Source organism: Mixophyes fleayi, chromosome 1 (genome assembly GCF_038048845.1).
Source record: "Mixophyes fleayi isolate aMixFle1 chromosome 1, aMixFle1.hap1, whole genome shotgun sequence".
Lineage (NCBI taxonomy): Eukaryota > Metazoa > Chordata > Amphibia > Anura > Limnodynastidae > Mixophyes > Mixophyes fleayi.
Window position 1 is genome coordinate 385324060 of NC_134402.1, and position 13268 is coordinate 385337327.

The window sequence follows — 13268 nt, forward strand, 5'->3', positions numbered from 1 at the left end:
CATGTAAATACGAAAGGCATGCTTTCTGGTTGATGGTTCTCAAACTGTGCTTGGCAGAAATTAAAACAGAGGGCTGGAAAGCCTTAAAATGCTGATTAACTGTTGTGTCAATTGAGTTGACCTTTTAGTTTAAATACCTGCTTCTAGATCTCTATATAAAGAGTTCAGTTTACACCGTTCCAGTTGATTGGAGATCCTGCTAGACACTTTTTGCAATCATCTCATTACTCTTTTATGTATTTTGAATACAAAAAGTGCAGCAGTCTTATATTGTGATGTAATTAATGTAGTTAATTCATCCTAAACTTGTAACTTTATGCATATATGTTTAACACTCTAGTGGCCATTCCTTAAAATCTAAAGTCTTCACAAATCACTGTGATGTCTGACCATCATCTCCTTTCCTTTAGCCATTCCCTACCTCACTCCCAAGACTGCTCTCACCAAGTGTAACCTTGATGCCATTGATCCTGACACTTTCTACTAATCATTGGACTCTCTTCTCTCCCCCATCGTCACTATCTCTTGCTCTGCCCTAGCTGTTTCCCCCTCCAACACCACCCTGGACTCCACTGCCCTGCCTGTCACTACTAGCCTTTGTAGATCTACCCCACAGCCCTGGCATTCCAAACACACCAGATACATTTAAAATTGCTGTTGTAACGCCATGCTCTCACACAGACTTCCTCCATATCAAAATGAATCTCCTTCTATTGCTCTGCCTTATATCTCTCCAAACCATTCAGTTTTACATCTCTCATCTTCTCTCAGTCTTTCAACACCCTGTCGTCTTTGTTGCACTCAATTTCCTCCTCCCCTTGCCTCCACTCTTTTTGTAATTCCCCTCCAACCTGCCCACCTTGTCTTCCTTATCTCCAGTCTCTAGATCCTTCTCCTTCTGTCCTCCCTCCACGTGCCCCATCCCCTCCCTCCACCTCCACTCTCTCTCTCCTTATACCTGCTAACATCTTGCCTACCTCTTCAACTTCTCATCGGGCACTTTCCTCTCTTTGTTCAAACATGCCTTTGTGTCTCTTTCACAAATAAACCACCATAGACTTTCTATCCAACTGCCAACCTATCTCTACTCCAATTCACCAACAATCTTCTAGTGCAGTTTGTCTACAAGGGTTGGATATGAAATGTCGACACCAAAATGTTGACAATCATAATGTCTACACATTCAAAATGTGAACATGTAAAATGTCGACATAAACAGATGTAAAAAAAATAAAATAATAGCAAGACACTTAACCAAGTTTATACTTTTGCTAGTATCAGCCAAGGATAGCAGCGTTAGAGTCCCATACGATTTTACTGTTATCGATTTTACAATTACCAGCACTAGACATTGCCAACCTGGGCTGGAGGCACTATAGCTGGGACGCCTGCACTGTGAGGTCCCCCTGCCATAATGCAATCCAGTCCCAGTCCGGTCAGCACGTTTCTGGATTAGAGGAATGGGATCCGCGAGAAAAAAAAAAGTCGACATTTTTAATGTGCAGATATTGACTCTGGACATTATAACTGTGTCGACATCATGACTATTGACATTTCGACTACAACCCGATCACCACATTCATTTACTTCCACTCCTTCTTTGACCATCTTACCCTCCACTCCACCAGCACAACTGTGACTTTTCTCTCTTCCTCAATCAACGGCTGTGTTCCTGTTTTCTGCGCCCGTCATCCTGGGTACAGACAAAGCTTGCACTGATATGCTTCACTCTCTTTCCCCACTTCTCCTGCCTCTTTCCTCAAGTTATTGTGAGCAGTTGTACCCTGCCTAGCACCTCATTGATGCTACTTTGATTTCTGGTTGCTGTGTTTTGTATTGCTTTGCCTATATTGTATTGTCCAGTTATGATCTATATTATTTTACTGTATGCTCTCTATTTGGCGCTGCAGACTTTGTTGTACCATTATAAATAATAAGATATACTTAGAAATAAAAGATATGCTGTGATGTACTTCCTTATAATATTTCTCTTATGGAGATTGTATATTTATCTTCCAATTTTTTTTACAGAAGACTTTTATTTTATAAATGTGCTTGTTTACACTTTTTATATTTTTAGGGTGAAATTATATTTTGTATCTATATACAATATGTCCCCTGTCTTCTTTCCTCTCGGTGGCCCGGTTACTTGAAATTATAGACCATTTTCCCTGCTGTTTGAAGTGTATCAGACTCTTCATCACTTCATTCACTGATGTACTGTAAATTGGTCAATTACACATCGGGCATCAAATGAATTCTTACTGGAATGATTTACAGTTTTCCCTGATAACTAAGGACGCTAAGAAAAGAGAAGGTAATGGATGCACTGAGAAATTAATGCTCTGGCAGTTTGTTACACAGAAGTAAGTAGTGATGCAAAATGATAGTCGCAGTGACTTGAAAAAGTGTTCCAACACATTCTTCTCATTTTGTTGCCACAGATTCTGGATTTGGAAATGATTGAAGTACGATTTATTTATTTATTTTTATTTTATTTTTCCCCACTAATCCACAAAGTCAGGTGATTGCAGCTAGGGACAGATCTGGGGAAGGGAAGAAGTTTATTGCAAAGCAATTAAACATCCCTCAGAGTTCAGTACAGCCCATTTTACAGAAGTGGAATAAGTAAGAAACTACAACCACACTGGATCACACCGCCCCCTAAATGTCTCCAGAAAAGAGGGTAATTGTCAGAGAAGCTATTGCTTAGACCACCAGTGGCCACTTGACAATTCTTGTTGGGTACACACACGGTTTTCCACCATACATCGTGCAAATCACACGATAAACGACCTTTCGGCCTGTTAACGCATTAGTGTGTATGCTCCAACAATGGACGATTATCGTTCCAAAGCCCATCGTATCATTTGAATTTTAAACCAAACTAAAAATCTTGTTGAACTTGTGAACAATTTTGTTCCAATTCTGCAGTGTGTATGCACTCAGGACCGGCTGTATCCATAGATCTATATGAAGTGTGCAGAATCGCAATCTTTTCAGCCAATGGTTATGACAGATGAAGAGCACAAATGTTGTAATACGTGTTTAGTGTGTACCCAGCCTTACCCATATACATAATTTACCATTGAAGCCATTGACTTCTGTAGCTTGTGCAAAGGCATGTCAACATGTTCGTAATTTTGCCATTGTGACTGTCAACAGGTTGTAAAGTCAACAGTCACAATGTCGACATTAAAATGGTAATGCCACAGCTATTCGCCAGCACAATTACCCTGACAATACAGTAAATACAGTATTTACAAAAAATACATGCAACAGACCACAATGTAAAAAATAAAAAAAATTGCGCCCCCCCCCCCCCCCCCCCCCATCAACAGCTTAACCAACCCTAGTGCTGCCAGCCTAGGCTGGTACTAGCAAAATCGGGGGAGGGGCGGAAGCAAAATACGTGGGTCCACCCAATTTTACAATTACTAGCACTATAGCGGGGGAACTCGCAGAGTGGAGTCACCATGGGGCTGGATTCCCTTGGAAGATCCTGTGGATTATTTTGGGTTTCAGAGCTGCAAGACTGTGGATCCATTTTATTTTATGGACAAATATGGATTACAGATGAAGACACTGGATGTTGGTGAGTCCTACAGGTTTGTTTGTTTTTTGTTTTGTTTTTTTAAATCAAGTTATTTTTAAAATGGGTTGTGTGTTTTATTTACATTTTGTCTTTTTGCACCATAGGTTCCAGCGGGCCGTAGGCGCCAGGGAATTCTGGTACTTGTGGTTCCCCAAGTGCCAGCATACCCAAACTGTTAATGGCAGCTTGGGCTTGCTGGGACCTGTTGTGCACCAGGGACAAAATGGTGTTCTTACTATAAAATATTTTTGCCAAGTTCCTCCTCCCATGGGGATGGCAGTGAATTCTTGAGGATGGCGCGCTTTGAATAGCGCTAGCGGGGAACACATTCTAACAGGTTTTCCCCTAATATAAGAGAAAGGGCAAAACGCTGTTAAAGTAAACAACACAGAAGGAGAGCCAGTGGAAGGGGGAATGTGTTTAAGGAACACTATGATATGTTAATATAACCTAATCTGTATTTTCTGATAAATTGGAGAAGTGTTTGTGAATTTTGAAACGTGATTTCGTTTTTCTTATGATGGCAGATAAAAGCAAAACAACACGTACCAAACATAATGTCTGTTCAAAATGTAATGTTAAACTAACAAGTGAACGGCTGGATCAGGGGGGGCTCTGTGCAGCCTGCACTGTGGCTCCTGTGAAACAGCCTATAGACACCACCACCATAACGGTAGATCCTCCTGAGTGGGCGGCTGCCTTAACACAGGGAGTTAATACCCTTGTAAATCTGTTATCTAAACCAGTTGAGATCCCAGCTACATCTGTGGTTTCTCAGGGTATAACAGTAGGAATGACAGATGAGTCATTTTCCCCAGGGGTCAGTGTATTTCCCTCCCCAGCCCTCCCGGGGGTTTCCCAGATGGGAGAGGTGGGTTGGTCAGCGGTGGCTAAAAGCCTGGACCGGCTTACCCATCTACTGGAGAACCCCAGACACAAGCGTAGTGTTTAAAAGACATAGACAAACCGCTAAAGCGCTGTGGTCAGTGTCGGACTCTGAGAGTTCCTCAGAGGAGGAGGGGGAATTGTTGGACGATTCAGATGTGTCCATTATAGAGTCAGAAGGAAACTCTAGGCACCAGGGTATGGATGACCTGGTAAGAGCAGTTCGTCAGACCCTGGGGTTTGCTGAAGTAGAGGAGACGAAGTCCTTGGACCACTCCCTCTTTAAGAAGGCTTCTAAGCAGGTGGTCAGGTTCCCTCCCTCAGTTGAGTTGAGGGATATTGTAGAGGCCTCTTGGAAATATCCAGATAAAAGGTTCTCTATGCCAAGGAAGTTTGGCGTATTGTATCCCCTTCAGGAGGAGGATATGACCCTGTTGGGAACAGGTGGCAAAGGTAGATACACCTGTGGCGAGATTGGTTCGTCAGACTACACTACCTGTACCCGGGTCAGCGACCTTACAGGACGCGACTGACAAGAAATTAGAACCCCTGCTGAAGTCTATCTTCTCGGCCGCCGGTAGTAGCCTCAGGCCCGCATTGTCCTCTACCTGGGTAGCTAGGGCCATGGAAGTCTGGGCAGGGCAGTTAGAGTCTGCCTTGCAAGATTCAGATTTACTGCCTCTGGCCATGCAGCTAAGGGAGGCAGCAGGCTATGTATATGAAGCGGCCCATAATTCAGCCTCCATAGCTTTGTCTATTTCAGCTACAGCTGTAGTAGCTAGAAGGGCGTTATGGTTAAGGGCTTGGAATGCGGATTCAGAGTTTAAACGATCATTAGAATCCATCCCGTATACGGGTGGGATGTTATTTGGTCCAGAATTACTCTTGGATTTTACAGGCTTCAGGGGGCAAGAAGACGTTCTTGCCTGTAAATACTCCAAGACCTAGGGCTAGGCCAAAGTCTAGTTCTTTCAGACAGCCTCCTTACGGGGGCGGGTCTGGCAGAGGCCAGACTACCAGTCCAGGGGCCGTGGAATCCAGGAGACAGTCCCGTAGGGGAAGGTCATCCTTTGCCCCTGTGGCGCGGAGAGCTTCTTCCGCCAAGCTGCCGGATAGACCAGCGGCATGACTACCACCCACCTCTGGTTCCAGAGGGTGGGGTGGGAGGACGGCTGCTTGGGTTTGGCCGGCAGCAGACAGGGTCCTCGGTAGACGAGTAGGTCCAGAATATCGTGATAGAATTCATGGGACCAGCTCGCCTCAGGTTTTAAAAAAAAAAAAATTACCTCGCTGGCTTTTGTCAAATCAGAAAGAGCTCAGGGCTGTCGATTTGCTTCGTTCAGACGAAGCTATACAGGCTTAGAATTTCCAGTAAGGGAAAAGGTTTTAGTCCCACCCATTCAGGGTGCTAAGGCTAGACGAGTTGTTCAGTCTATGACCGAACTTCTAGAGTCTGAAAGGGTCACAGAGAATCCCTTGTCTAAGAATGAGTTTCTTGAGACTAGTGAGGGACTTGGTACGCAGCAGAAGGTTGTCTTCACAGGACAAGTTGTGGTCCTAGATGGAGTGGACAGGCAGGATCCTGTCAAACAAGAGGCTGTCAGTAGCCAGGTCTTTGAAGCTGCTGGGAAAGATCGTGACATCTTTTGCGACCTTACCCTGGGCAGGGTCCCACCCCAGAGGAGCATTCCCGTGTTCGAGGTACCAGTGGTGGAGGTAGGTCCTCAGCTGGTGGTTGCTGGACAAGAACCGAACAAAAGACAGGGAAGTCCCAGAGTTCTGCGCAAGAACAAGGGATCCACTGGTAAGGGACGTTCTAGCAAGGCCTTGGGGCTGCAGGTAAAACCTGCCCTACAGGGTCCCGTAGAGAGAGGACACTCAGACTCCTGGAACAAAGACAAATAAATATTTGCACGTAGTGAGGGCATTACGTATATATGTTGAGATCTGCAAAGATACGTAAAACAGAGTCTCTATTTGTGTTGTTTGACTTTTCCAAACGGGGATGGCCAGCATCTAAGCAAACTATTGCCAGATGGCTTACCCTGACTATCAGGGAGGCTTATGTCCATATTAATCTCCATGTGCCGAAATGTATTGTTGCCCATTCTACCCGGTCGGTTGGGGTGTCTTGGGCGGCTCGTAATGGAGCCACGGCGGACCAGCTGTGCAGAGCAGCCACCTGGTCCTCGGTCCATACCTTTACGAAATTCTACCAATTTTAATATATTTGCGTCTGGGAACGCCTCCTTTGGCCGTCGTGTTCTGCGTTCAAGGAGATCAGAGCGGTCCCACCCTTCAGAGGGATTGCTTTTGTAAGTCCCCATGGTTAAAGAGTGTCCCCCAGATGGATGAAAGAGAAAACGGGATTTATACTTACGATAAATATTTTTCTCTGAGTCCATCTGGGGGACACTCCGATCCCCCCCGTCTTTTCGTTGTTTTGTCTCCACTCCCCCCTCTGTTGAGTGGTGTGTCTTGGTTGATTGGCCTATCTTCCTAATGGCTTTTGTAATCAAACTGAGGTATGTGGGAATTGGCGGGGGTGATATGCTGTCAGCTGAAAAAGTTAACTCTTTGGGTGCCAGACTCCTCCCCCCCGACTCAACCCCATGGTTAAGGAGTGTCCCCCAGATGGACTCAGAGAAAAAGATTTATCGTAAGTATAAATCCCGTTTTTGGCCCTGATGCATTACAGGGCCCAGCAAGACCAGGCTGCCATTAACAGTTTGGGTAAGCTGGTGACAGTCACAATGTCGACATTTTAACACTGTCGACATCGACAGATCGTACCCAAACCTCCACTCCATGCTTGACAGGTAACAGAAAAGTGAAACTGCTTTGAATGGCTGCCCTACTGACAAACTTTCTATCCACAGTGCAAGGGCATCACTGGAGTGACTTAAAATGATGAAAATAGTTGTCATTTAGTGACCCAGTCAAATTCCTGACTTTAATCACGTTGAAAATATGCGGCAAGACGTCAGACTTGCTGTGCATCGCTGTTTAAGTAACTTGGTCCAGCTCAATTTTGCGAGGAGGATGGGCAAATACTGAGTGTTCAAATGTCTTAATATAAATGAATATAGTACATGCTTATGGATAGAAAGTGTGTATCTGTAATCCCTGTTAACTCCTATGTCCACTCTGCATCCCGCCCTCAGATGTACAAAAGACAAATGGATAGAGCGGATCAAAATAGCCAATGTGCATATACTCTGTTTATTTGCTTAAAACTGATGGGTTGTACATACTGACATGTATCTGGTCCGGAGGCAATCACTATGCACACATGGCGCAGCTGCACCTGTTCATGCATTGCGGGCCAAATGAAGTAGAAAGAATAATGGAGGTATGAGCAAAACTAATTAAACTGCTGTTTTCACATTGTGTTAACCAGTTGTTCAACCAACTTGGCCCTTTCTAACTAGTGCACTCTTTACACATCTATTTTCCGTGGGTTTTTTTTGTTTTGTGTTTTTCAAAAAAGCTCTGCTTTAGCTTTAATTCCTACTTACTAGACAGCGTGCCTGGGTCTTCTCAGCTGTATTTAATGCACTGACAAATGTGTTTGTTTTGGCTTTTTTTTAGCTGTTCATAGAGGGCACACAAATAGGGCTCCTTGGTTGTGCATAGGGCGCGCACACAAGGATTGTATCAAGGCTTTGTTCTCTACAATACAGAGAATATATGAATCTATTTTGTGAAATGTTTACTTCTTCTTTTAGCCTACTCAGTGTGTTTTATGCCCATTATGGCAATGTTCATTGCAAGTAAAGTTCTACTCCCAAGACTGAATGTTCAGAGTATTTTTCTTCCTACACCCGTGCTATTTACTATGCCTTTCAGCCATTTTAATGCAAATTACTTCTGAATCTTTAGAGATGGCAAACATGAAAGGAATCCTTTGGAATGTTGACTTCCTGTTGTTTAATATGTTTCATGTTTAAATATATTTTCCTTGTCTTTCATCACACATAATTAAAGTAGTTATTTGCTTTACAAATGAAACGCTGAGCATTTGGTGTGAAAAACTATCCTCTAGTGATCTACTTTTATAGAAAACAAGCAGGGTCACCTGGCATTGCGCAGGTCCGATTTTGTAATATGTAGCAGTTTTTATATATTGACCAATTATTTTATAAATAGACCAAACATGCTCTTTAGAAAATAAGCTTTGTCGAGTTGTCGTTATGTTGTTGCAAGGTTCCCTTCCAGCAGTCAAACAATTGTTTACAACTAAAAAGTATTCAATATTTTTTCACTTTGTCGCATTGTCACGTCGTTGCTATGTGGTCTAATAGATTACTTTTTCGTTACTAAATACCTATATTAGATTTGGCAGCTTTACATTGAGAGCTGTGGAAGATATTTGCCAGCAAAAAACAAAGAAACTTCTGCTTTTATTTAATGTTGTGCAGAACACGTGGTTATACATGACTTTGGACAGAGACCCTTATTTATTTGCATATTTGTAATTCTAACTGTATCTATGGTTCAGCTGTCGTATTCAATGCACTCTTACAACATTGGTTTGAGCTGCCATAGTTATTACACAATTGAGTTATAATGCCAGATCATCAGTGGAGTTGTACTGTGTCTATATATACACACTACATGGCCAAAAGAATGTGGACACCCATTCTAATTATTATGTTGGACCAGGTATACAGCTATGCAATCTCTGTAGTCAGTCAATAGCATTCGAATGGGCCATATTGAAGAACTGTCTTTCAACATGACACTGTTATAGGATGACACCTTTCCAACAAGCCAGTTCATCAAATTTCTACCATTCTTAGAGCTTCAATGATGAACTGTAATTGCTGTTTTTTGTGACGTGGGCACGTCTAGGAGTAACAATACTCAGCTATGAAGTGGTAGGCCACACACGTTCGCTGAATTCTGACACGCATAAAAATTTTCTGTCTTTGGTTGCAACGCTCAAGCTGCCTCCAGAAGTAAGCAGCTGCACATAAGTCTCAGATCACCATGCGCAATGCCAAATGTGGACTGGAGTGGTGTAAAGCACACCACCATTGGACAATGGAAATGTGTTCCCCAGATTCACTAATCACAGTGCACCATTTGGCAATCTTTGGTGGATGCCAGGAGAACAGTTCCTACTCGAATAATTTTCTGGGGCTGTTTTTTGTGGTTTGGCCTGGGATCCTTCGTTCCAGGGAAGGGAAATATTAGCGCTACAGCATACAATGCCAGTCTAGAGAATTGTGCGACTCCAACTTTGTGCAAGGGAACATTGTGAAACATGAAAACCCTAAAACTGTCACAAAGTGAGCTCCATCAAAAAGTGGCTTCTTGAGTTTGGTGTGAAGGAACTTGACTAGTCTGCACAGTTTCCTGACCTTGACCTGTCGACCTTTGGAATAAATTGGAACACTGACTGCAAACCCAACATCAATGCCTGACCTCCCTAAAACTTAATGGAATCAAAACCCTACAGCCATTTTCCAAAATCTGGTGGAAAGCCTTTCCGGAAGAGTGGAGGCTGTCCTAGCAGTAAAAGCGGGGACCAACTCTATAGTACTGCCCATGATCACATATAAACTATATAGATTATTGTGACTGGATCACATTTAAATAACTTATGGTATGAATTTATTTAAAGGAAATAGCGCAGGGTGCTTATTTATATAAATTGCCAATGCACTTATTTTTAATATTGTGTATATTTTGCTAAAAGAAATCTTTACTTTCTGAGACCAGGGTAGAAAATGTGTTTTTTTTTGTTTCTAAAGCAAATGACTTTTCTGATGTATATATCTGATATAATGAATCTTTGTTTACGAAGCCTTTTGGCTTTCCAACACTATATCTTTCTATTTTACTAAATAGTGTTAAACAGCATATAAAATTATTTAATCTTTTAAATTACGTAAGGCTTTAGAGAGTTGGAGGCCCACCACCATTCAGTTTATTATGTTGACATTCAGTGGCCTTTTTATTAGGTACACCTTTCTAGTACTGGTTAGAACCCCCCCCCCCTGATCTGGTGTCTGTGGAAGCCATTTGACTATAATGAATTGATTGTCATGTGTGTGAACCAGTTTGAGATAACTTGCGACATGGTGTGTAATCCTGCTGGAAGTAGCCATTTGAAGATGGTCTCTGGTGATAAAGGGATGCACCATAGTAATCAACAATAGTTAGGTAGAATGGCATTTAAATAAAGCTCAGTTGGTCTTAAGGGTCCTAATGTGCACCAAAAAAATATTCCCTACATCAACACCAAAGTGCACTGTTAACACAAGGCAGGCGGCATTCATGATGTTTACACCAAATTCTGACCCCCACCATCTGCATGTCGCAGCAGAAATCGGGATTCGTCAGACCAAGCAAAATTTTCCAATCTTCAACTGTCCGGTTAAGGTGAGGCCTGTGGCCACTTAGCCTCAGTGTCCTGTTCCTCACTGACAGGAGTGAAGCCTGGTGTGGCCTTCTGCTACTTTAGCCCGTCCGCTTTAAGATTCGATGTGCTCTTTTTCATACTACTGTTGTAACTCATGGTTATTTGAGTTACTGTCAACTTGAACCAGTATGGCCATTCTACTCTGACCACTCACATTTACAAGGCGTTTCCGCCAACAGATTTGTAGCTCACTGGATCTTTATTTTTTGGCTTGGGCAAATTTCTCTGTAAACTCTCTAGACTGATGTATGTGAAAATCTGAGGCGATCTGCAGTTTCTGAGATACTCAAACTGGTGCCAATTATATAATATTATAATATATATCTACACAAATCCGTGTGTACTATAATAATATAAGTGTGAGGCTTTAAATTACTTTTCAATCAGATGCATCTGTGCAGTGGCTTCACACAGTAAATGTGCCTGTCATTGTGTCAAATATTTCTGTTTCTTGTCTTGCAGGAAGCCATGGACAAGCCAGTCAGCCAGCGACTCTTCGTAACCAGAATTCAGCAAGAATTTGAATGTGACACTTTTTTACCAGAGATTGATATCCAGTCATACAAGCTGCTCTCAGAGTAAGAGGCATAGTTAGGATGTAATGTCTGTCCCTCTTGTTTGTTTGTATTTAATTGTTGTACACATTTGCCTTTAGTCTGACCTTACAAATAAAGATTCTTAATAATTTGTTAGCTAATGCCTTTTTATAGACGGATGCTGTTGGCATTGGTCAAAGCCTTTTTATGTTGACGGCTATAGTAAATATGCTCACATTAGTCCTTTTAGTGGATTGTTTGTGTTCATTCTTTATTATTCACATTTACTTCATTCAGTTCATTGGTACTTTCCTGATATTATTTACTCAGAACTACTATTTTTATTGCATATACAGGATACAGATGAAGTATAACCTACCCAAGATTTGACTTAAGTATATGGCCTATAATTTAATCAATGTTGGCCATGGTGAGGTGTCCTGCCACTGAATTAAATGCACAAGTTCACCATCCTGGACCTTTTTACAAGCATTGATTCAGAATGACTGAAAATAAATAAAGTATAATGTATGTGTGAATGTAATGAATTCCCGCAATAGTTAAAAATAATTAATGTTCCTTTATGATTAAAAAAAAAAAAAGTAAATGTTAAGTAGTGTAAGTAAAAAATATGTTTTTAATCCTAGTTTATTTTGATTAATTTATTTAAAGTAAAGCAAAAATTCAGCATTATCCCTAAAGTGAGAAAAGCACAGAAACCAGAACAAGATGATTAGGCTTTGTACGCACCAGTCCCCAATTTGTTAGACTTCCAAGGAATTCAGCTGAATCCTTGAAGAGTGAATGCACTGTTTTTATTTTGCTTAAAAATATTTGATATCCAGTTTTTTGTTTTGTTGTTCAATTAGAGCAAGTACAACAGTTCTATGGTTTTATAAAGACTAAAAACAAAGATTGCCATTATTAATGTGTCTGATACTCCATTATGTTTGACAGTTACTTGGCTCAGCAATGTTCCCTATGCTAGCCAAAATAAATCTGCATATGTTCTTCTTTTTTGTTTTCTAGATACCCTGGCATATCATCTGAAATGCAGGAAGAAAATGGCATCAAGTACAAGTTTGAAGTCTATGAAAAAATTCTATAGCTGTTGAACTATAAAGTCAGAATTGAATGTCTTTGACAACAGCTGGACATTACCTGAACAACGTGTTTTGACCCCTGCTTTACATCATTAAGAGGTCGTACACACAGGTGTTGGAAAATCCTTGCTTGTAGCAGAGTGTTAGAAGCAAGTTCATTAACACATATCAGGGCTCTGCACCCTAGTTTAATACTTTGATGTGCATTTCTGTAGAGCTTCATTGTATTTTAACAGGTGTTACAGTTTCTGAATTTGTGTCAAAATTGGCACAAATCACATGCTTCTAAAAGATGATATACAGCTCAATTTACTTTATTATGCTATAAGAACATATGTTAAACACTTAAAATATGTGTGTACGATCCCTACTGATCAAAAATTTGTACAGTTTTTTTCATTCCTATTGTTCATCAATAAAACACTGTTCGTATTTGTGCTGTTCAGTTTTTTGGGGGTTGTTTTGATTTTTTTTAAGTTCTCAGTTGCTGCTATAAATTGTGTGTACCGGTCAAAGACATTTGATTAAATATACAGCAGGCCTTGGTGCTATATTATTGTCTAAACCAGTGTTTCCCAACCCTAGTCCTCGAGTACCCCTAACACTGCAGGTTTTCCAGGTGACCAATGATATAATATTGCCACTTGTGGATCTTTCAGAATGTGTCACTCAGTAATGATTACAGCTGTGCGCCAGCAAAGAGATATGGAAAACATGTA

The 13268-nt window shown here is 41.5% G+C and overlaps 1 protein-coding gene across 1 annotated transcript in view; it reads left to right on the forward strand.

Moving 5' to 3' along the window:
• DHFR (dihydrofolate reductase) overlaps positions 1-12981 on the forward strand; it is a 34446-nt gene extending 21465 nt beyond the window's left edge. The window contains exons 5-6 of the mRNA XM_075180077.1: positions 11373-11488; positions 12476-12981. Coding sequence (XP_075036178.1) covers positions 11373-11488; positions 12476-12554 — 195 coding nt within the window. The 3' untranslated portion in view covers positions 12555-12981. The remainder of the gene's footprint in view (positions 1-11372; positions 11489-12475) is intronic.
• Positions 12982-13268: the final 287 nt, after the last annotated feature.